Source organism: Equus przewalskii, chromosome 6 (genome assembly GCF_037783145.1).
Source record: "Equus przewalskii isolate Varuska chromosome 6, EquPr2, whole genome shotgun sequence".
NCBI classification, from domain to species: domain Eukaryota; kingdom Metazoa; phylum Chordata; class Mammalia; order Perissodactyla; family Equidae; genus Equus; species Equus przewalskii.
The window spans coordinates 13,588,019-13,611,985 of NC_091836.1; the positions used below are offsets into that span (position 1 = coordinate 13,588,019).

The window sequence follows — 23,967 nt, forward strand, 5'->3', positions numbered from 1 at the left end:
CTAACAAATGTAAACTTGGAGCTATATATTTCCTTCTCCAAACTAAGCATTCTTTTCATTCTATACCACTTTTCTTCTCTTAATTCATGGACATAAGAAATAACTCTTTATTCTATATCATGACAGTGAAATTATTTACCAGATCATTTGGAAGTCTGATTTCCTATATGCATGGTACAGAATAGGCACTCAGTTATCATATGAATGAATGAAAAGTTGTAGAAATGAATGGTTGGGTTCAGTCTACTCTTATAGGGAGAGACTTGTATATTGAGGCCACAGTACTGATTGTTTTTTATGTGTTAAAGGTGGTAATCAGAGTACCTACCTCTTAGCATTATTGTAATAATCTGATTAGATGATATCATAGATGTAAAGCATTTAGAAAAATGCCTGGTACCTTAAGCATTCAGTAAATCTTAGTTATTACTAGTATGTGAACGATTTTAGAGTGAGAAAACTTTAATATGTGTGGGATTATAATTCACCTAGTTATTCTCTATTATATATCATGCAATCAGTTTTAATAGACTTTTTCTGATTCATGTTGATTTTACTTTTAATTTCTTTTATATGTCTTTTAGGACTAAAAGAGTTGTCCCCACTTCCTCTAAGTCTCAAACGTTTGTACAAAGAGACACTAGAAATTGAACCCATCTTGATAATTATTTCCCCGGGTGCTGATCCTTCTCAGGAACTGCAAGAACTTGCGAATGCTGAGAGAGGCGGAGAGTGTTATCACCAGGTCGGTACACCCTGCCCTGCTGTTTTCGCTAAAGCCATTGCTCGTCCTGCCATACTTGATCCTATTACTGAAACAGACATTTTTTGTTGTGGTAGGTCAAATTATGTCTCCCAAAAGTGTCCACGTCCTGATCCCAGAACCTGTGAATTTGTTACCTTACATAGCAAAAGGGACTTTGCAGGTGTACTAAGCATCTTGAGATGGAGAGGGTATTCTGGATTATCCAGGTGGACCCAGTCTAATCACAAGAGTCCTTACAAGGGGGAGGCAGAGCAGGCGGTGAAGAAAGAAGATGTGATGATGGAAGCAGAGGTCAGGGAGGTGAGAAGGTGCTATGTTGTTGGTTTTGCAGATGGAGGAAGGGCCCTCAGACAAAGAAATATAAGTGGCTTCTAGAAGCTAGAAAAGGCAAAGGAGGATTCTCTCCTGGACCCTCCAGAAGGAACACAGCCCTGTAGTACTGCCATTATTTTCAAACCCAGACCCCTTGATTTTAGAGCAGGGAGACTTCTGACCTCCAGAAGCCTGATCAGATAATAGAGCAGTCAAGGAAACTAATATGTGTGCTTACCTTTTGGGAATAACTTTAAAAATTTTACTTGGATGCTTTTATAATAAATCATAGCAATATTTACCTGCAAAAACTGAAATGAAAGAAATACATAAATTTTTGAGTAAAATTTATCTACTATAGTCCCTGTTTTTCCTGAGGTAAATATAGGAGCTTTAGTTTGTTCAGAATACCTCCTTTTTCAATTCAGTTTCCATGCAAGTTTGAAAATTTATTAATTGAACCTCAATTTTTGGCAAGTGAATAAATCAGCCTTTTCCATTGGGAAAATAATTAATTATGATTAAAAAAAAGCAAATACATCACAGCAACCAAAAATTGAAATATAAGGTTGTTCTGAGGAACATAAATAGACGATTCTAAGATAGCAGAGAATTAGGCTCAGTTGTGCAGGTCTTGCACTACCTGGAGAGAGTTTCATTCACTCCTAGTTATGGTATATTACTATATTCATTAGGACGATATTCAATAGTTAGTGAGCTGTCTTGAGGAAAAGGAGTCCTTTTCTAGAGGTTGTGTCTATTAGCAGTGACTTTGACAGAAGGATAAAACTATTTGCGTTCTCAGTAGGTTTGACTATTTAAACTTCTGGAGTTTTGGGTACTGAACTTACAAAATTGTTTAATATAGTAAAATCTTTAAATATGGACATATTTACTCATAATTCTCCTGTTATTTTAAAATGTTTGTTGCTATGCTGAATATATATGCTGAGGGTAAGAATATATTTTTAATGCAAAAATATTCAAGAAACTGTGACGTGATTGTTTTTGTGGCGGGGGCTAACCATCTCCTTAACATTTTCCTGTTGTGCTTTAGAAAATTTTTTCTTTTCCTTTCTTGTAGTAAATATTTTCTTCGAAGGTTTTATGACCCTTTACACTGTTTTCACACAATTTGTGCCTTGTGGAAAATTTTGAGCAAAATGCTTATCCTTTTTTTCCCTCTGATTCTGTGTACATGCTTTCTTTTTTTTTTTTTTTTTTTGCATTTTAATAATAGCAAACTAATTTGTGTGTCAAAACAATTCAACCAGTATTTGTTTCATCTCTCCTGTTTGCTTAGTTGTGGGTTGGACTTTGAAAATTAAAAAAAAAACAAAATCAATATATGGGTATTTATTACCTGTTTTATTGCATGCTTTAGTATGCAATGATTTAGACATGGTTCCCACTCTCAAAGACTTTATAGTCTTATTAAAAACCAAACTCAATACTTGTGTAAGTCAACTAAAAAACAGTGAAAATGCTACCTTGTGTTCATTTTGTAAAAAATCACTGGTTTGAAGTAATCTATAACAGTACTCTTCAAAGTGTTTGGACCATGTACCCAATAAAAAATTTGAACCAGGACTCCCAATATATGTATATTTGTAAATTATATATATACACAGATATAGCTATACTAATAATGCAAGTATTATATAAATTATCTTTAAAAAACATGGAGAAATTTGGACTTGCTATGGTAAGTGGCATATAGTTATTTTATATTCTTGACTAAAACTTTTATAGAGTCTTAGACTTGAGTAGTCACTTAGTCTCAGGTATTCACATAATACAGAAATCCCATGAAATGAATCTGTTATGTAGGGTCTTTCGGCTTCTGCTCGAATACTTTTAATGCTCGGAAGTTTTCTATTTTATAAAGTGGGCTACTCCACTACATGAGTATCCTAAGTGCAGATGGACTATAGGGATTGGAAAAATTGGAAGAGAATTCCAATGAGATCAGGATTCTCATTCCCGCTCCTTCTCCCTCTTTTCATTTCTCCCCTCCCCTTTTCTCCCTTGCTTTGTCTCTCCTCCCTGCCTCCTCTCTCTGAGAAGCAACAGAGGAGCAGAGGGCTAATTGCAGTCTTGAGGCCCAGCAACATGTTGAGATTCGCTAGATGATGAAGGACTAGGGAATTACACAGTTAAATAGTTAGACCAGTAGCTTGAAAGCCAAATATGTACAATGTTGGAGAAAGTAAGAGAAGTCAATTTCAAGACAGTGATAGTATTAATGTTAAATCCCTCAAAGAATTCAACATTAGTGTTTTTTTTTAAAGGACCATGTTTGACATGGTGAGAATGGCAGGAAATAGTAAGATGAGGAACAAAAAGACTATTCAATAATTCTTTATACAGTTCTATAACTTGAAAACCAGTAATGACAATATGTTTTTCATAAATAGAAAAATGTTAGAAATGTGCCATTGACGTGGGGACAAAAGCAAGACAATTGTTGGAAAAGGCACAGAGTTTGATATTTCCTGCTGAAAATTTAGAGCCCTGATTACAATAATTGAGTCAGTTCAGTATGTATGGCAGGATGATTTGAATCTTTTAGATTGTGACATGTTATCAGATCTGTTTTTTTAGTTTTGTTTTCTGTTTTTGTTTTGGCAGGTTGCCATGGGTCAAGGTCAAGCTGATGTAGCAATTCAAATGCTAAAAGAATGTGCCCACAATGGAGACTGGCTCTGTTTGAAGAACTTACATCTTGTGGTATCTTGGCTGCCAGTTTTGGAAAAGGTAGATTCAGATTAATGTGATGCAAATAATATCTAATACACTCAATTCAGTAATTTCTAAGGAACATCAGTATTAAAATATGTTATGCATTATTTATGATGTTTTTTAAAAACTTAGTATTTGATGAGAAATCTTTTAAAATCTGTTAAGTATTTTCTTCTAAAAGATGTACATTTCTACAAACCAAGATGGATATTTTAATAGGATGTCTATAAGAATGTCTTTCTTAAAGGCATTTAATGGAAGCCAAGAAATTATTAATCAGGATTGAAGGGAGGTTTAGAGAATTTTTTCAGAAGAAAAATATGGCAATGCTTTAAAGGATTGTAGGAAGCCTATTTATACCATTACTTTCTCTTTGTGCTCTTGTTATGTTGTATGTAGATGGGGAGAAAAGATGTTGAGGAGCCAGAGGGGGCTGGAGAGCGTCCTAGGTGCTAAGGAAGCTGGAATGTAAACTGAAGTAATCATTTAATTTAAGTCAAATGGCCCCAGGACAAAAATAACCTTAAGAGAGAACAAATTGCTGGGTAGATTTTAAATGCAAACCTGGGTTTAAGTCTAGTGCTTATTTAAAAAAGATGAATATGGTCTTCGGTAGTTACAAATGACTCTGAAGGCAAGATGTTTCTTGAAGGCTATGTATGATTTAGCTAAGCGTAGGAGGAAAAAAAGACAACCATTGTTAATTCCATCAGCACAAGTAGAGACAGTGGTAGAGATGTGCATGCCTAATACACCAAGGATGTCCAAGGCAAAAGGATGAAAATTGACCATTCTTTTTCACCATTCACCAAAATAAACGCAAAATGGATCAAAGACCTAAAGCTGAGACCTGAAACCCTAAGGCTTCTAGAAGAAAATGGAGGCAGTACACTCTTTGACATCAGTATTAAAAGGATCTTTTCGGACACCATGTCTTCTCAGACAAGGGAAACATTAGAAAGAATAAACAAATGGGACTTCATCAGACTAAAGAGCTTCTTCAAGGCAAATGAAAACAGGATTGAAACAAAAAAACAACCCACTAACTGGGAAAAAATATTTGCAAGTCATACATCCGACAAAGGCTTAATATCCATAATATATGAAGAATTCACACAACCAAACAACAAAAAATCAAACAACCCGATCAGAAAATGGGCTGGAGACATGAACAGACATTTCTCCAAAGAAGATCTACGGATGGCCAATAGGCACATGAAAAGATGCTCATCATCGCTGATCATCAGGGAAACGCAAATCAAAACTACACTAAGATATCACCTTACACCCGTTAGAATGACAAAAATATCTAAAACTAATAGCAACAAATGTTGGAGAGGTTGTGGAGAAAAAGGAACCCTCATACACTGCTGGTGGGAATGCAGACTGGTGCAGCCACTATGGAAAACAGTATGGAGGTTCCTCAAAAAATTAAAAATAGTCTATCATATGACCCAGCTATCCCACTACTGGGTATCTATCCAAAGAGCTTGAAGTCAGCAATTCCAAAAGTCCTATGCACCCCAATGTTTATTGCAGCATTGTTTACAATAGCCAAGATGTGGAAGCAACCTAAGTGCCCATCAAAAGATGATTGGATAAAGAAGATGTAGTATATATATACAATGGACTACTACTCAGCCGTAAAAAAGAACAAAATCGTCCCATTTGCAACAACATGGTTGGACCTTGAGGGAATTACGTTAAGTGAAATAAGCCAGATAGAGAAGGGCAATCTCTGTATGATTCCACTCACATGAAGAATTTAAAAATGTAGACAAAGAGGGGCTGGCCCTGTGGCCGAGTGGTTAAGTTTGCGTGCTCTGCTGCAGGCGGCCCAGTGTTTCATTGGTTCGAATCCTGGGCGCAGACATGGCACTGCTCATCAAACAACACTGAGGCAGCGTCCCACATGCCACAACTAGAAGGACCCACAACGAAGAATATACAACTATGTACCAGGAGGCTTTGGGGAGAAAAAGGAAAAAATAAAATCTTAAAAAAAAAAAAATGTAGACAAAGAGAACAGATTAGTGGCTACCAGGGGAAAGGTGGGGTGGTGGGTGGGCACAAAGGGTGAAGGGGTGCACCTACAACACGACTGACAAACAATAATGTGCAACTGAAATTTCACAAGATTGTAACTTATCGTTAACTCAATAAAAATTAAAAAATATATGTATCAGAATGTCACAAAGATTTTACTAAGAAAAATTACTACTTAATAATATATTTATAATATATTTATATATATTTATAATATATTTATAAAGTATATATATTTTATATATTTATATATTTTATAAATATAAAATATATAAATAAATTTATAATATATTTATAAAATATATTTATAAAATGGAAATTTATGTATATATTTAAGTGTATTTTTATTGTTTTTATAAACAAGGAATTGAATACTCTTCAACCTAAAGATACCTTTCGTCTTTGGCTCACTGCAGAAGTTCATCCCAACTTTACTCCCATTTTATTACAGACGAGTTTGAAGATAACATATGAGGTAAGAAGATATAAAACTTGGACCACTAGTTGTTCAAGTGCAGTAATTTGTTCAAGTGCAGTAATCTGTGCATGCCTTCTAAAGCTCTGTAAACTACTATCTATTGTACAAAACACACGGAGACCTCCCTTTATGTTTTGACAAGGTATAGTATACATAAATAATAGCATAAGATGATGTTTATAAAAATGCATTTAAATTTTCCTTTCAAATTTTATTTTGTATCTTTCTTTGCTGTTTTTATCATAGTAAAAGACATAATATAAAATTTACCATCTTAACCATTTTTAAGTATACAGTACGCTAATGTTAACTACATGTATCTTGTGCAACAGGTCTCTAGAACTTTTTATCTTGCAAAACTGAAACTCTGTATCCGTTGAAGAGCAACTCCTCATTTCCCTCTCTCTGCACCCCTGGCAACCACCATTCTACTTTCTATTTCTATGAGTTTGACTACCTGAGATACATCATATGAGGGAGTCTTGCATCACCTGTCTTTCATGACTGGCTTATTTTACTTGGCATAATGTCCAGTAGTTTCATCCATGTTGTAGCATGTGATAGGATTTCTCTTCTTTTTTAAGGCTGAATAATATCCCAGTGTATGTACTTGGTACATTTTCTTTATCCATTCATCAGTCCACTGACATTTAGGTCTTCTACCTCTTGGCTATTGTGAATAATGCAGCAGTGAACCTGGGTGGGCAAATATCTTTTTAGATTCTATTTTCGATTTTTTTGGATATATACCCAGAAGTGGGATTGCTGGATCATATGGTAATTCTCATTTTTAATTTTTGGAGGAACCTCTGTACTGTTTTCCATTGCAGTACAGCATTTTACATTCCCACTGCAACAAACAATTTCTCTGCATCCTTGCCAACACTTGTTTTTTTTTTTTTTTTTCCTATAGTGGCCATCCTAACATTCTGAGGCAATATCTCACTGTGGTTTCGATTTGCATTACCTTGACAATTAGTGATATTGAACATCTTTTCATATGCTTCTTGGCTGTTTGTATATTTTCTTTGGAAAAATGTCTATTCAAGTCCTTTGCCCATTTTTTAATTGGATTATTTTGTTGTTGTTGAGTAGTAGGAGCTCCTTACATATTCTGAAGTTGAGCTGTAGGCATTTCTTGTCAGATATATAGTTTACAAATATTGTCTCCCAGTCCATAGGGTTGCCTTTTCACTATGTTGACTATTTCCTTTGCTGCATAGATGTTTTTAAGTTTTATGTAGTCCTGTTTGTCTGTTTTTGCTTTTGCTGTCTGTGCTTTTGATGTCATATCCAAGAAATCATTGCCAAATCCAGTGTCATGAAACTTTCCCACTATGTTTCCTTCTGGGAGTTTTATAGTGTTAGGTCTTACATTTAGGTCTTTAATCCATTTTGAGTTAGTTTTTACATATATCTCTTTTTTGTTTAGTTGACAGTTGTGTTTAAAAATTTATTCCAAATACCTGATGTCATACTTACGGTGTAAGGTAAAGGTTCAACTTCATTCTTTTGCATGTGGATATCCAGTTTTCATATCATTTGTTTTTGACGTAGCTGCTTTAGATTTTCAGTGTTTGTTTCCTTCCTTTCATCTGTTCATCCATCCATCCTTCTAGCATTTAATACCAGGCAGGTCCTCCCCCAACACGCTATATCGAAAACTATATGTGTTTGGAAGGATATTATATAACTGGCCAAAGTCATAGAGAAAATAATAAACTGAATTTAAACTTTTTAAAACTGGGAAAAGAGGTTCTGCTTGCATTTTCTCTCAATTTGTAGAAATTTCTCTGTTTTATACAATCTTTTTTTCTGAAGAAAAATGTCTTATTAATGTTTATGACTACCTGTTATTTTAGATCAGTCCTTCTTATTTTTCATCTGGAGGTATTAGTCTCATTTAAGGAAGAAAAAGGTTAAGGATTAATTCAGGGAATGCAAAGATAATTTAATATTTGGAAAAATATTAATTGAATGAATATCACTTCAATGTCTAGTTAGAGAAGCTTTCCAGAATCCTCTTCAACTATTCCCCCAGTACCCTCTTCCGCTAAACCATCTTCTAGAACTGGATTGTACATGCCGTGAGGGCAGGGGCTATCTTTTCTCTTGCTTTTTGTACTTAAGTGATAAGTACATATTGATAATACCAGCATATAGGAAGAACACAGTAAATATTTCAATAAATGAAGAGTTAATATATCAAGGGGGACTGATTCTTGAATGTTGTAACTTAATGTGTGAGCTTTTCTAGGATCCTTTATTTTTTTCCAATTATTTTATTGAGTTGATAATGGTTTATAACATTGTGTAATTTCAGGTGTACACCATTATTTCTCAGTTTCTGTGTAGACTACATTGTGCTCACCAGCAGTATTCTTATTTTTATCCGTCACCATACATATGTGCCAGGATCCTTTTTTAGAAGGTCATTTGATTACGTTTTTATGGAAATTTTCAGTTTCATTTAAATTATTGGTGAATTTGTCTTCTCTTCCTTAAATCACTATATAATTTTAACTATCCTAGGAAATAGTGCAGTTCATTATGTTTAAAATTATTATTACATATGCACATATATGTACACACATACATATATACTCTCTTTTAAAATTGGTAAATCTACATTTTATTGTTTATTTCTTTTCTTTTTTGATTAGTTGACAGTTCTTTTTAAAAATTTATTCCATTGGGGCCGGCCCAGTAGCTCAGCGGTCAAGTTCGTACGTTCCATTTCTCAGTGGCCTGGGGTTTGCTGGTTTGGATCCCGGGTGCAGACATGGCACCACTTGGCAAAAGCCATGCTGTGGTAGGCATCCCACGTATAAAGTAAAGGAAGGTGGGCATGGATGTTAGCTCAGGGCCAGTCTTCCTCAGCAAAAAGAGGAGGATTGACAGTAGTTAGCTCAGGGCGAATCATCCTCAAAAAAAAAAAAAAATTTATTCCAAGGAACTGATGTCATACTTATTAATTTATTTTGTATTCTTTTTCTATTCACTGAATTTCCTATTTTTTCTTTATTTTTTCCTTAGATTTGTATTTGCTTTTGTTCTCCCTGATTTCTTATGTTGAATACTTAATTGATTTATATTACTTGCATTAAAATTGAAATTACTTTAAGTCTGTGAATTTGCATTTGAGTACATATGTCTTTGGCCTTATCTCCTAATTTGACATTAATGTTTTTCATTTTGCTATTTTTCAAATAGTCTGTATTTGTGTATGATTTTCTCTGTAATTATATATGATTTATTCATTTTGCATAATCTTTAGTATAGTGCCTTTAAAAAAACCTCAAAGTGGTTGTTCAGTTTCCTATTAATGTCACGTTGTATTGAATAGTGCTAAGAAAATTTGGCCTATTCTATGATAATATTTTGTAAATGTTTCATAAACATCAAACATTTTCAATTGAAATGTGTAAATTTGGATATGTACTTAGTAACTCAATGGTATTTTTCTTCTAATTTTAAATAAAAATGTCTTTTTATTTAAGAGACAACAGGGTGAAAAGGATTGCAAAGGGAATGACTATTCTTTGTGGCAAATATTCTTAAAGTACTGACTTGAATTATTCTATTTATATAAGAAACTGCTTTGAAGAAAAATTTTACTTTTTAAAACAAGCTAATTAAAATAAATTGAGCAGACAAATGCACATTAATTTTTTTTTATTTTAGAAGAATTCTTTTTTCTGGAGTGGGTTTATTTTTCTCTTTTTCCAAGAATTCAAAATTTTTCTTTTCTTGGTAATATAAAAGTATGATATTAACAGATTCTAGACATGTGGGGAAGTGTTTTTGACTGAGTCCTAGTCCAATATACAATTTCAGTCCTGAGGTTGAATTTGTGTTTATGAACTTGGCAATGTCAGGTAATGCCCACTTTAACTGTAGTGGACTAATGTGCACTAAGGTTGGTTGACATTATATGTAAATAGTATGTTGAAGTCCTCATGGAAATTCAAATAGCACCTGGAAAGGGATAACTGGCATATAGTAGTCAAAAACACCTGCCCCATAAGAATCAATACCACATTTGTATTATAAATGATGATTTAGTTTCAGTAAAATACTTCAATGATCATATAAAACTTATTTGGTTATTTTGAATATTGTTGGTTATATAGGTTTTTTTAATTTGAAAAATTATTTTGGGTTTATAATTGAAATGAACTGTTAGGTATAAAGAATTTAAAACTAGTTTTATATTAATATATTTTGAAATAACAATAACAATTTAAGTCAAACTTGGTAATGGTGAAAAATTTTCTTCATTAAAATATGTTCTGAAATATGTTACCTACTGATTTATTTGTAAGGTTGTAAACAATATGCTATCTGTTAATTTTTATCTTTAGTCACCTCCAGGTCTGAAGAAGAATTTAATGCGTACTTATGAATCTTGGACTCCTGAGCAAATTAGCAAAAAAGATAATATACATCGAGCTCATGCTCTCTTCAGTTTTGCATGGTTTCATGCTGCGTGTCAAGAAAGAAGGAATTATATTCCACAGGTAAGTGAGAACATGTCTTGGGTATATTCTAAGCTGTACATATTTTTTATGTTAGAATATTTTTGCAGTTTAGTGTAAATGGCTACAATTACTTTATAGTTTTGCTCATGATTCATAAATTTGTATCTCTACTTCAATCTTTTCTCTTAAACTTCTGGACTGTAGATAATTATCTACTTCACATCTCTTTGAGTTAAAGTGTTTAGAACGATGCATGAACAGTCATGAGCCCTCAATGATTCTTACGTATCATTTTTATGGTTTATATCTCAAAGTTCAAACAGTGAATTGTGCATGTCTGCTTTTTCTTTAGTGTATTCCTCTCAGTAAAAGGCATTGACATCTGTTTACTTCCTCAAGCTAGAAACCTGAGTTGTTCTTGAAATGTTTCTCTTTCTTAGCCTCTCAACCTGATTTGTTATCAAGTCTTGTTGATTCTACTTCCAAAATATAGTTCAAATCTTTGCATTTCTCCTCACCATTTTTTCCAAACCTCATCACCTCTAACCTGTACTACTTTGAGATAACCTTCCAACTCTTCTTGCTTTTTCCATTTAGTAGCTAGAATTATTTTTCTAATATGTAAGTTTGGTTATGTTGCTACTCTGCTTAAAATCTTCCTATTGTACTTGGGAAAAAATATGCTGCTTCTTACTGTGGTTCAGAAGGAAAGATTTGCCTATCTCTTCAACCTCCTCTCAGACCCCCTCTTCCCGCTTGTTCTCTACACCTCAGTCACACTGGACTTCTGTATGATCTTTGGTCAAGTGCTGTCTCACCATAGGCCCTAGTTGTTATTGTTATCACAATCAATAGCCACATTTTTCCATCATCTTGGCGGTCCTAACTGGTACCAGTGCTTCATTCTTTTTTGCCAAATGCCTATCTTACCCATAAATTACATCACTCTTCGATCTTTAAATTTTTCCTTGCTCTTTTTTCAACCTTGTCTACTTCTATTGGGATAATCTCTCCTCAAACTGCCCTCCCCACTTGCGTTTCTTTTAGCCTCTCTATTTCAGTTACATGTCAAAATAAGAGCATTAGATTCTGGAGTTACAGACTTGGTTTGGAGTCCTGAGTCTAGAATTTCCTAGCTGTGTGACCTCAAGTAAATTTTTTTAACCCCAATAAGCAACAGTTTCCTCAACTGTAGAATGGGAGTAATGATCACATTTACCTTTGTTGTGAGGATTAAATGAAATAGTGTATGTTTAGAAGTACTTAACTGTGCTTGTCATATAATCTATCAATAAATATTTGTCAAACTGATGAAATAGTAAATAATAATAGCAATGTGTTGTTTCATATAATTTGTATAACACATTCATGGGGAGGGTATGCTTATTATTCTCATTTTACAAAGGAGGACAATGAATCTCAATGGTGATTAACTTGCTGAAGGAATCATGTCTAAAAAGCTGTAGAGCTTGGAAATGACCAGACCCATCGTCCTCTAAAACCTTTGCCCCTAATTTCTCTGATGTCTGTCCTTAGCCTAAAGGATCAATTAGTCTTGATGGATACACGTAGAATGGTGATAGTGATGCAGCTTTATTGAGAAAAGAAAAATTATACTTTTAAATGAAATTATATTTTATTTTTTATTAAGTAATACATGCACATGTATAAATTAGAAAGCTATGAAAAGGTTTGCAGTTAAAATTTAGTCTCCTCCCTCTTTATCCCTCTGCCACCCAGTGTCTTTTCCCAGGGCATCCACTGTTCACCATTTCTTGGATGTCCTTCAGGGATATTATGGAAATATACAAACATTTTATGTAGTTATAAACACACATATGTTCTTTTTAACTCAAATGGTAGCACGTTACAAATATGGTTCTGTACCTTACTTTATTAACCAATACATTGTAGAGTTTGTTAAATATTAGTACCCATTTAATACCAGATTTTAAAATATTATTTGTATTTATTATATTGATGTACATATTTGTAAACAGTTTTGTGTTGTTGGATGGGCATACATATTCTTTCAGTCTTAGCTCTTACAGAAAATATTGCAGTGGAGATCCCTGTACTTGCCTCATTTAAGGCTTATTCATGATGGCCAATTCCTAAATGTGGACTGTTTGGATCAAAAGATATGTGTATTTTTTAAAAATTCATAAATATTACCAAAATGTTCTCCATAGAGAATACAGAAATTCAGTTGTACACACAAAAATATTTGAAAATGTTGCTTTTCTTTTACCACTCTGTTTGCTCTCATGAAAATCATAAAATTGGAGGTAAAAGTAGACAAATATAGAATACCATAAATTGCTAGAGATGGTGTCTTAAGGATATGTACTCCACAAACTCTGTTTTACCTCTTTTCCTCATTTGGTTTTGGTTTTTTTTTTTAAGGACCAAATCTCAGAAGTAAAGATCCACTACTAATTCAACTTAGTTTTTATTCCTCATGTTAGTAAAAGACTATTTTTTGCTATTTTTCATTGCAATGCTATACTTGGTTGCAGAATTAATGTCTGTTTTACACGTATATGTTGTACTTCTAATACTGTACTAGATGTGATGTTAACTTTTGTTTTATATTTGTTGTTCTCTGATATCTTGTTATTCTTGCTAGATTGTGAGCACCCTGACAACAGGCTTCATCTCATTCATCTTCATAAGAACACTTAACAAAGTGCCTAGATTCCAAGAGGGCTAAATAGGATTGGATTGGCTATCTAGAGCACCCCTCCACAATTTACAACATTATTTCTATCAAAAAATAGGACATGAATAACAAAAATTACCTTTCAAATTTTTTGTACCGTATATTTTTAAATCATTAATCATCCAACAGTGTATCAGTAACTGTTATATAGAGAGTCCAGTTATTATTTTGGAATTAGTATTTCACTTGGAAATTGCTATATTAACAATTATTGATAGCAACATTCTTCTAATTTGAGAGTTTTAGAAGTATTGAGTAATCTTTAAGGTACTTTAAAAAGCTTTTAAACATTTCACAAATAAGATCTATGAGAGTGATATAAATGTTATTAATAAGACTGTTTTGAGTTGGTAGAAAAATTATTTCAAATGTTATAGGAACTTTGTTAACTGTTGATGGGTACATGCTCCTTATATATGTTTAATTCTTGGGTATAAAATAACTTAGTGAGTGAAGTTTAAATTTCTTTTGTTTTCTCATCATCTATGCTATTTTTTTCATAACTATCCAAACGCTAGTGACCTCCAAATTTGTATATCCAACTCAGATGAATTCTCTAAGCTCTAGATTTATATATCCCACTATTTATTTGACCTATCCAGTTGGATGTCTCAAAAATGACTGAAAACCCACATATTCTAGATCCAAGTAGTAGAACATAAGCTTTTTGAGAGCATAGATTTTGTCTTTTTTCTTCTTTGCAATATTCTCATTGAACAAAACAGTGTCTAGTATATAGCAGACACTCAATAAGCTTCTGTTGAACACTTTTATTCAATGATCTCATGATATCCCTTTCTAGACCACATATTCTTTCAGTGTTCCACTTATCAACAAATGGCACCACCATCAATTTGAGTAAGCCATATGCTTAGAAATCATTCTTAACACCTCTTTTTTTGGTATCTTCGCCTTCTGTTACAATACAGTACAAAAATTCTTTAATTCTTTTGTCCTGTCTGTCTACTTTTGCCTTTCTGTTTTATACCCCACCCCACCCCACCAGGGTGATTTTCCCTTACATCTTAGATTAGGTCAGATCTGTTTCTTATTTACACCAAGTGTGTGTCTTTCCATCAAACCTATTACAGTTTGTAGTTGTCCATGTATTTGAGTGAGTGAATGTGTCCATCCTCCTCCCCCCTCTCACATTTGACTGAAAGCTATAAGAGAGCAAGGATTGTTTATGTTTTGATTCACTCATTCTTTTATTCCCAGAGCCTGATATATAACACACATTTAATAAATATTTTTGGAATGAGGAGTGAATGACTGAAATTTGTATCAATATTCTTAAATACTATTCAAGTCTAAATAGATTTTAGTTTGAACTTATTTTATTGGATAAAACTAATTAGTTACAGTTCATGGAAGCCCCATAGAAATTATTTTTAATTATTTCATATTATTCTCTACAAAATATAGATCTCTGTGAATATTCTTTTTACACAAGTATTTTAGTTATTAGCTGTAACTTTGTAATTTTATTTAGTTCTAACATGAATGCTTTGTAGATTAAATGTATGTAAAATAATACTATATGCCTTTGGGCCTTTACAAATTTTTGTAATATTTCTGTTTTCATGTTTGTGGAGAAAATCCACAAATCTGAAGGACAAAATGTGTACATAGTAAGTACACTCAAAAATTTACTATGCTAATTTGTTCTCTCTGCATGTGACTGTATTGCCACATACTTAAATGTTAAAAACTGTTATGGTGTTATAAGGTCCTTTGCATGCTGTGGAGGTCAAAATATTTCTTTTTAAAAAGATTTATTATTACTTTATTGTTTATTGTTTTTATTAAAAATTCTCAGGAGTTATCTTCTTTTTAGCATATGTTGAACATTCTTTTTAAGATTGTAAGGGCAGTGATACATACATATATAGCTTTGAACACTGCTTATAGTTCTTTAATATTTTTAAAATTTGTTTTCATAGGGCTGGACCAAGTTTTATGAGTTTTCTTTATCAGATCTTCGGGCTGGGTACAACATTATTGACAGACTCTTTGACGGTAAGTTCTAATGATGAAAATTTTTATCTCTAGTGTTAATGAAGATTTTTTTTGAGGTCTTATTAACAATATGATTTCTTCAAGAGTGACTTAACTTCCTATCATAAAATGTACTTTTTGCTTTTTATTCTGTGTTTTCTGTCCTGACTGCCATGCTTGTATTTTCTGAGGGTTCTTACATTAAATTATCAATTGTGGCCATTGGTTTTGATATAACACAGAGATTTCTGATTGATCTCTATCTCTCAGGAGGTCGAAAGCTGGAAGTACCTTGTCTTTACTTTGTGGGCTTCAGAAGTTTCCAGCTTCAACTGAATTGTTCAGATCTCTTTCAAGGAAACTGTTAAAATTCAGGATTGTGGTGCATTAAGGTCAATACCAAGGATCTGTACAATCTTAATTGTATGATTAGGTAGGAATCAGGAACCAAGGTATAAATAATAGATTGAAATAGGGTGGCAAACAAGACCATATAATCTGATCCCCTGAAACCATCCAGCTCTTAGCTTCCTGAAGACAGGGACAGTCCAATCCCTGAAGTTTATTGTGCAGGGCCAAGGCAAGAGGACACTGGAGTTTAGAACAATGGTGGATTAGTGAAGAGAAGACGTTGCTAGGAATCGCAAGTTTAAAATGTCCCAAACAGAACTCTTGATTTTTATTTCCCTCTCCCACCTTGCAACCCTGCCAAACCACTCTGCCCTGAGTCTGCCCCATTTCAGTAAATGGCATCACCATTCATGTGGTTGTTCAAGTTCAAAGCTTGTGAATCACCCTGGGTTCTTTTTGTTTTCTCATCCTCAAATATCCAGTGCTTTGGCAATTTCTCTTCCTTCCATGTCTAAATCACATCATGATTTTGTTTACTTCTTTCAACTTTATCAGTCCCTTGGTAATCAAAACAGTGTCTTCTTGCCTAGTCTAATTTCTATTTTAGCACCTTTTCAAAAATGTTCCACAAAGTAAACAAACTTTTTTTTTAGAAAAGTAAAATAAAGTATATAATTCCCATTTAAAACCTACAGCCGTATTTGTCTTATTTCTGTTTCCTGAACAAGCCAGGCTTGTTCATACTGGAAGGTTTTGGTAGGACTCTTCCTTCTGTCTGAAATGCTTTTCTCCCAAACTTTTAAGTAACTTTCTTCTTATCATACACATCTCAGCTTAGAGGTGTCTTCTTCAGAAAAGCTTTTTATTACGACCAACTCTAAAATAATCTTCTACTTATTCTCTATCCTCTTATTCTATTGTTTTAGTACATTAGTGCTACCTGATATTTTCTTGTTTATTTACTCATTTATTATTTTGTTTATTTCTTCCCATTAGAGTCTAATCTACATTAAAGCAAGGTCTTTGACTGTTTTGGTTACTTTGTATGTCCTTAGCACCTAAAACAGAGCCTCAGGGCCAGCCCAGTGGTGCAGAGGTTAAGTTCACACATTCTGCTTTGGCGGCCCGGGGTTTGCTGGTTCGGATCCCGGGTGTAGGCATGGCACCACTGGGCAAGTCATGCCTTGGCAGGCATCCCACATATAAAGTAGGGGAAAATGGGCACGGATGTTAGCTCAGGGCCAGTCTTCCTCAGCAAAAAGAGGAGGATTGGCAGCAGTTAGCTAAGGGCTAATCTTCCTCAAAAAATAAAAAAATTAAACAGGGCCTCATCCATCTTAGGCACTCAGTTATTGTTTTTTAAATTAATGACATGAGAAATTATTCTGTAACTTGTCTTTGGCAAAAGAATAAGGATAGACATCTGGGATGTGGCCAAGTCCCATTTTAATTTATATGTTTATGAGAGTAAAACTTTTAGGGGGTTGGCTCCATGGCCTAGTTGTTAAGTTCAGCACACTCCACTTTGGGGACTCAAGTTCGATTCCCAGACACAGACCTACACTACTTGTAGGTGGCCATGCTATGCCAGCAACCCACATACAAAACAGGAAGATTGGCACAGATGTTAACTCAGGGTTCAATCTCCCCCAGCCAAAAAAAAAAAATTTTTTTAATGAAATATAATGTATGTACAAAAAGTACATATATTGTAAGATTATCATTCAATGTCATTTCAAGATGGAACTCATTCATGTAACCAGCACTTTAATCAGGGGGCAGTTGGTATAGAAATTATGTAACTGTGTTATGTGATACCTGGAGCAACCTTTAAGCCTGAGTTTTCTGATCTGTAAAATAGGAATAATAGTAGCCACTGCCTTAGTTCAATTTTTTAAATAGTTTAAATGAGAAACACCACATGAAGCATTTAACATTTAGTACATTTAATATATTAAGTAAGCTGGCAATAATTGTTTACTGTTATTGTTGTTTTATAATTTGTTGTTCTTTTTTTAATCTTAAAATAAAACTTGTCTTGAGAACAATGAGTTAATGAGAAAAGTAAGAATTTCTCATAAAAATTCTGTAAAATATTTCATATAATGGCTATTTGTATTTTATAAGTTGGAAGGTACATTAATATTTCTGTATGCCCTGGTGACCTGCTTATGAATGAATGACATATGCATTACTAATGTATTTAGTGAACATCAAGGCAGAACTAGAAAACTGAGTGCTGGTGTTATCCCTTGTTATAGCTACTTAGCCACTGTTGATAGTAAGATATAAGCAGGAAACCACTTTAATTAGTCCTCCACCCTACAGGTGCCCTTGGTCTGCAGGAAGCAGCCTAAGTCACCTATGTCCCGAGGCACAGAATACCACTGCCATCAATCTTTGTGATTATCTCTGAATTTTATAGTAACAAAACAGAACTAAACTAGTAATGCTGGCAGTCATGTTAAGTAGTTAGTTTAAATATAATTGTGTTTGCTATATTTACTGCAGATCTGAAATTTAATTCTTACATTTTAATATTACCACTGAATTGTGATTAAGACAATGTCTCTGTTGCAAATGAAATAATATCTCATAGAAAAGTCCCATTATGGTTTTTTCGTACTGCATTTCTCTTTTATTAGAATAGAAAATGGACAATTGACTATAAAAATCCTAGTATTTAGAAGACTAATGTGTGAAGGTGTTCTGTAGTGTTTCTCCGTTAATCAGATTATTTTATGAACTGTTTTTCATTGCATAAAATTAGGTTTTGGATACGTTCCTCTAAGGTATTTCCAATTTAAGGAAACACTGTTGTGTGGCAGATAAGAGTATGGCTCTGGTTTCAATAGTACCTCATTCCAGTTCAGATCTGTGGGACTGTGGGACTTTCTGATTTTGGTGACTCAACGTCCCTAGGCCTCCATTTCTCCATCTGTATTATTGGATAATATTAGTACTTCGATGTTTGTTAGGAGGCTTGAGTGAGTTTATATATATAAATTTGGGAAATTCTACTTGACTAAATAATCTCTCAATAAATGTTAGCCATTGTGTGATTATATTAATATTAATTATTTTTATTAAAGAGTATCATGTTAATGTTAATGATCATTTTAAGGAATGATTTAACAGAATTAAATATATGTTGTTATATTCTATAAATATAGCTTGAGACAGGACTTTACTTAATATTTTAGAGTACTTTTTAGCTTATTTCTAATATCTTAAGAATGAAACTAGTAAAAGTATTTTTTTTTTAATTATAGGTACCAAAGATGTACAGTGGGAATTTGTACATGGTTTACTTGAAAATGCTATTTATGGAGGACGTATAGATAACTATTTTGACCTTAGAGTTCTTCAGTCATACCTGAAACAGTTTTTTAATTCTTCAATAATTGATGCTTTAAACCAAAGGAACAAGAAGAGTGTTTTTCCATATTCCCTATCTCTACCAAAATCCTGCAGCATTTTGGTAGGTAAAATTAATCGTTTTCAATCTAGTGCTAGATAGACACTCTAATCATTTCTTATATTATTAAATATATGTCTTTACTTTTCAGATGCACAAGTAATTAATTATCATTCACAAATATGGATTATTATTTGTTATGGCAATATGCGTCCTGATTCTCTAAACTCTAGTTAGCTGTCCTGTACACCTTTGGATACTTACTGAGGTTTGATTGGTGATAATAGGATGAGGTTTGTAGGTTCATCTTGATGGGAGTAACCAAGGATAACAGGACTGCTGTGAAGATCCGGAGTGGGAGAATACGCTACTTTCCACCTAGTAGGCGTGAGTGCTCTGACGGATTAAAGAATATGAGAGAAAGCAAATATTATTTAACACATATGCATCTTCACTTTCTATAAAATTGCTTTATAAATCTAAAGCAGTTCTAAATATATAAGAGGGATTCACTTTATCTGGCCTTCATGCCAACATTCTTGTTTATGTGCATTTATTTTAGCCAGCTGTAGCTTTTTGCTTCGAGTCACCATATGAAAGCCTCCTAGAATGCTGTCATCTTTTCCTGAAAACAGTACTAAATATAGCCCACCTCAATTCTAGCTTATTTTGCCACAAACCTAAATTTGTATAAATGCCCAAATAATGTTTTTATTCCATAGGGTATTATAATTATACATTTCTTCATGAATTACCAAGGTAATTATATAGTTCTCTCAGGATTGTGCCTTTTTCTCTAATCCATATATTTTTCAAGAAAATTCCTTTGTTTCAGCAACATACTTGTCAAAAAAACGAAAGCTTAAAAACCACTGTTAGGGCCTGGCCTGGTGTAGTGGTTAAGTTCGCGTGCTCCACTTTGGCAGCCCAGGGTTTGCAGTATCAGATCCTGGGCATGGACCTATACACTACTCATCAAGCCATACAGTGGCAGTATCCCCCATACAAAATAGAGGAACATTGGCACAGATATTAGCTCAGGGACAATCTTCCTCACACACAAAAAAATTAAATATGTTACTCTTATTGAATATTGCATCTATTATGTTTTTAAATATCCCATCTATTTTGTTTTTTAGTGTTTTTCATTCACTTACTCATTCAATAACATGCACTGAAATCTGCTCAATGATAGCTCTGTTCTAGACCTTGAGGATCCCATGGTGCATCTCTGGAGTTTACTTTCTAGTGGGAGAACCTTAGAGTGAGTGAGCAAACAGATGTATCACATAGTTATTTGTTATATACTTGTTTCAGATAGTGTACCTTGACAAGTCTTCTGTCTCGACAGTTTGAGGTTTAAATTGAAAAATAGAATTCATACGGAAAAGTGTTCATCATAAATGTACAATATAGTGAATTTTTACATGTTAAATACATGTGTTTAATAGCAGTGGGATCAAGAAACAGAACATTATGTGCTCCCCAGAAGTCCTCCTCATGTTCCCTTCTAGTTACTTCCTCACCCACGAAGGATACATTATCCTGACTTCTAACAGTCTAGATTAGTTTTGCCTGTTTTGGGTGCTTAATGTAAATGGTATCATTTGGTGTATATTCTTTTGTGTCAAAGAGAGGATAAATCAGTCTGGATGTGTAGCTATCTACTATTTAGGAAATATGTCAGTGTGTGTATAGTCCTAGGTAGAGAGAAGACTTTAGCCAGTCTAGATGAAAAAATTTCACAGCCATTTTGAAATGAATGAAGTGTATAAATACAAAGAGGGTAGTAGTTTTAAATTTATAGGATGATTTATGAGAATTAATGTTTACCTTTCTATCTAATTGAGTTAGATAGAAGGAGGAAGCAAAAGTTTCCCAGGAGAGAACACACACACACACACAAACACACACATACACCCATACACATACACACAGATAAATGCATGCATATATATAAGCATACACTCACCTACAGTCACGTAGACATACATATATATTTATCCATGTGCTCATGGTGATTGACCACCTTGAGGAAGTTTACAAAAGTTGATTTATAGGAGAGGAAAAATTTCAAAGAACAGCCTGTCTTTCCAAAATTTGACATATTTATAGGTCTTGGGCTTCCTGGAGTCCAACTCTTTCCTTGGAAATACTTCAGGGGCAGCTGCCAAGGATGAGAAAGGAGGATAGGAGGTGGGAGGGTTGCAGAAGATGAGTCTCTTTACCAAGAACCATTTTTCCTACTTCAGCAAGAACAGTTTAGACGCATACGCAATACCTGCCTTAAAGTAACTTGTCTTTTCATAAAAACAAACAAAACAGTTCTCATCTTTGGGTCAAACTGAATAAATCCTCTTGGTCTACATGTAGTTTCCCATCGAGAGTCTTGAGTGAATAATTGTTCAGATGCGTGCTTGACATATCAAGCCTTTGCAATGCTTAGAGTAATTCTTGGGATGAAATGATAGGATTATCAGTACATTTCATCACACCTCACCAGCAAACTAAAAACTGTGGAATTGTTTTAAGATAAAGCGATTTACAGAGCAGTGCTTGCATACCAGAGTGTGTGTGTATAGGATTCTAAAGTTCCTATAAGTTTTTAAAAAAGATTGCTGGAATATTTATCTTGATATAAGCAGAAGTCCGCTCTGTAGATTAGTTTTTGGTAAGTTACACGAAAAATAATTACAGGGCTTTCCTGAAAACATCTAACATAATATCTTACACATAGTGGGCATAGCCACTCAAATATGTTTGTTTTATTCAATTCAGGACCCCTTTGAATGTGGGGAGTTAAAATAAGAAAATATAGTATCAAGTAATTTAAGTATGAAGAAGTAGTAATAACAAAGACTATTTCTCATAGATGACTGAGTTAATATACAGACTGAAAGTAAGATTTACCTAGAAAATATAATATATGAATAACTAATAATTTAATATTTCACTGTATTCATTCTTTCCGATTTCAGTGGTTGTAAGTTCAATCCTTATTTAAGAGCTGTTTTTTACTTCTTTATACTTAGGACTATCGAGCTGTCATTGAAAAACTTCCAGAGGATGACAAACCTAGTTTCTTTGGTCTGCCTGCCAATATTGCTCGCTCATCTCAGCGCATGATCAGTTCTCAGGTAACCTAACAAAAGATCTACCTTTTAGAAAAAATGTTGCCTCTGAGCCTGAAAGAAACAACATTAAATTTTGTTTAATACTACAGACCTCACAAGCTTTTATTTAAAAATTTTATTTAATGCACTAGGTTCCAGTCTTACCTTAGGCAAATTTTAAATGAACCAAGTAGTTCTATTTTAATACATTTGTTAAAATTAGTAAAATAACATAAAACACATTCAATTTCATCCAATATATTTGTTTTATTCCTGTGATTTATTTTAAATGTAATTTATACAATTGAATATATGTCACTAAATTTAATATTTTCCTAACAAATGCCAGATATAGATATATAATTTGCATTTGTGTATTAGTTTATAAAAGATAAATATTTAAGACCTCATATGATTTTACTCATGATTGAATGTTATAAAAATTGGGGGAAGTATGGATTTTTAAATAATTGAGACGTAGAAAAATGTTAGCCATGAACAGTGTATATTCTAGCTTCTATTGATAGCAAATAATTTTAAGAAAAGCTGACATTTATTGACCTCTTACTGTGTGCCTGAAAGTGTTTTAAGTGCTTTAAATTCAGAAACTTATTTAATCTTCATAAACTCTATGAGGTAAGAGCTGTTATATTTCTCTCTCAATAAATGAGGAAACTGGATGCAGAGTTAAGTTACTTACTCCAGATCATAAAGGCAGTAAGGGGCAGAACTAGAATTTGAATTCAGGGTGTCTGAGTAAAGATATGGCCTCTGCGCCATGTGCTAGCTGCCTCTCATGCATAGATGTAGTGCTAAGCTATGCACTCCAAATTATGAACCGTTACATAAGGTTATAAAGTTAGATTATGTCTCATTTAGCTGTATAGTTTTGTATGTTTTGCTATTTTAGCCAACATTTATAAAATTGCATAATAGACAATATAATTAATAATAAAAGAAGAGAGGAAACACTATCAATTTTAATGTTCATTCTCACATCTTTGTAAAAAAAAAGCTTAAGCATATAAATATATGATCATTTATATAATGTATAAATAAGTATAAATGTTCTCTGGAACAAATAAGATCTTAGCTTCTCTTTATCTATGCTAGCTGAAGACACTTTCCAGTTCCTTTTCCCTTTTTCATACAAAGCATTAAGTCAGATAGTCTGTGAAAGACTGTAAAGTCCTACATGTCCCGTAGCTTCATAACATATATGATTACACTCTAATCATTTCCCTCCATGCTTTTTAGCTGACCTGAAGTAATCATTTTTCAATACCACCACCAATAACGTATAGAATTATATATATATGTTTGTATCTCTGTGTGTATAATTTTACAATAATACTTAAGCAAAAAAGGTTAAAAGAATTAAAAGGTCATTAAAAGAATAAAAAATTATTTCACAGAATCCAGGAAAGCGTTTACTTTGGAAACTATCAATAGAAGTTCAAGAGGCTTGTCTTTAAAGCCCTGTTATTAACATAATGAGGCTTCCTCGACTTCTCATCTCAGTATCATTCAGCTTCTGAGA

General features: G+C 33.4%; 1 protein-coding gene across 4 annotated transcripts in view; it reads left to right on the plus strand.

Moving 5' to 3' along the window:
* The window catches only part of DYNC2H1 (dynein cytoplasmic 2 heavy chain 1), a 290,676-nt gene that overhangs the window by 161,453 nt on the left and 105,256 nt on the right, over nucleotides 1–23,967 (plus strand). For all 4 annotated transcript variants that reach the window (XM_070624815.1, XM_070624816.1, XM_070624817.1 and 1 more), the window contains 7 exons: nucleotides 585–745; nucleotides 3,710–3,835; nucleotides 6,231–6,341; nucleotides 10,709–10,864; nucleotides 15,491–15,566; nucleotides 19,169–19,377; nucleotides 22,347–22,451. In XM_070624815.1, coding sequence (XP_070480916.1) covers nucleotides 585–745; nucleotides 3,710–3,835; nucleotides 6,231–6,341; nucleotides 10,709–10,864; nucleotides 15,491–15,566; nucleotides 19,169–19,377; nucleotides 22,347–22,451 — 944 coding nt within the window. The remainder of the gene's footprint in view (nucleotides 1–584; nucleotides 746–3,709; nucleotides 3,836–6,230; nucleotides 6,342–10,708; nucleotides 10,865–15,490; nucleotides 15,567–19,168; nucleotides 19,378–22,346; nucleotides 22,452–23,967) is intronic.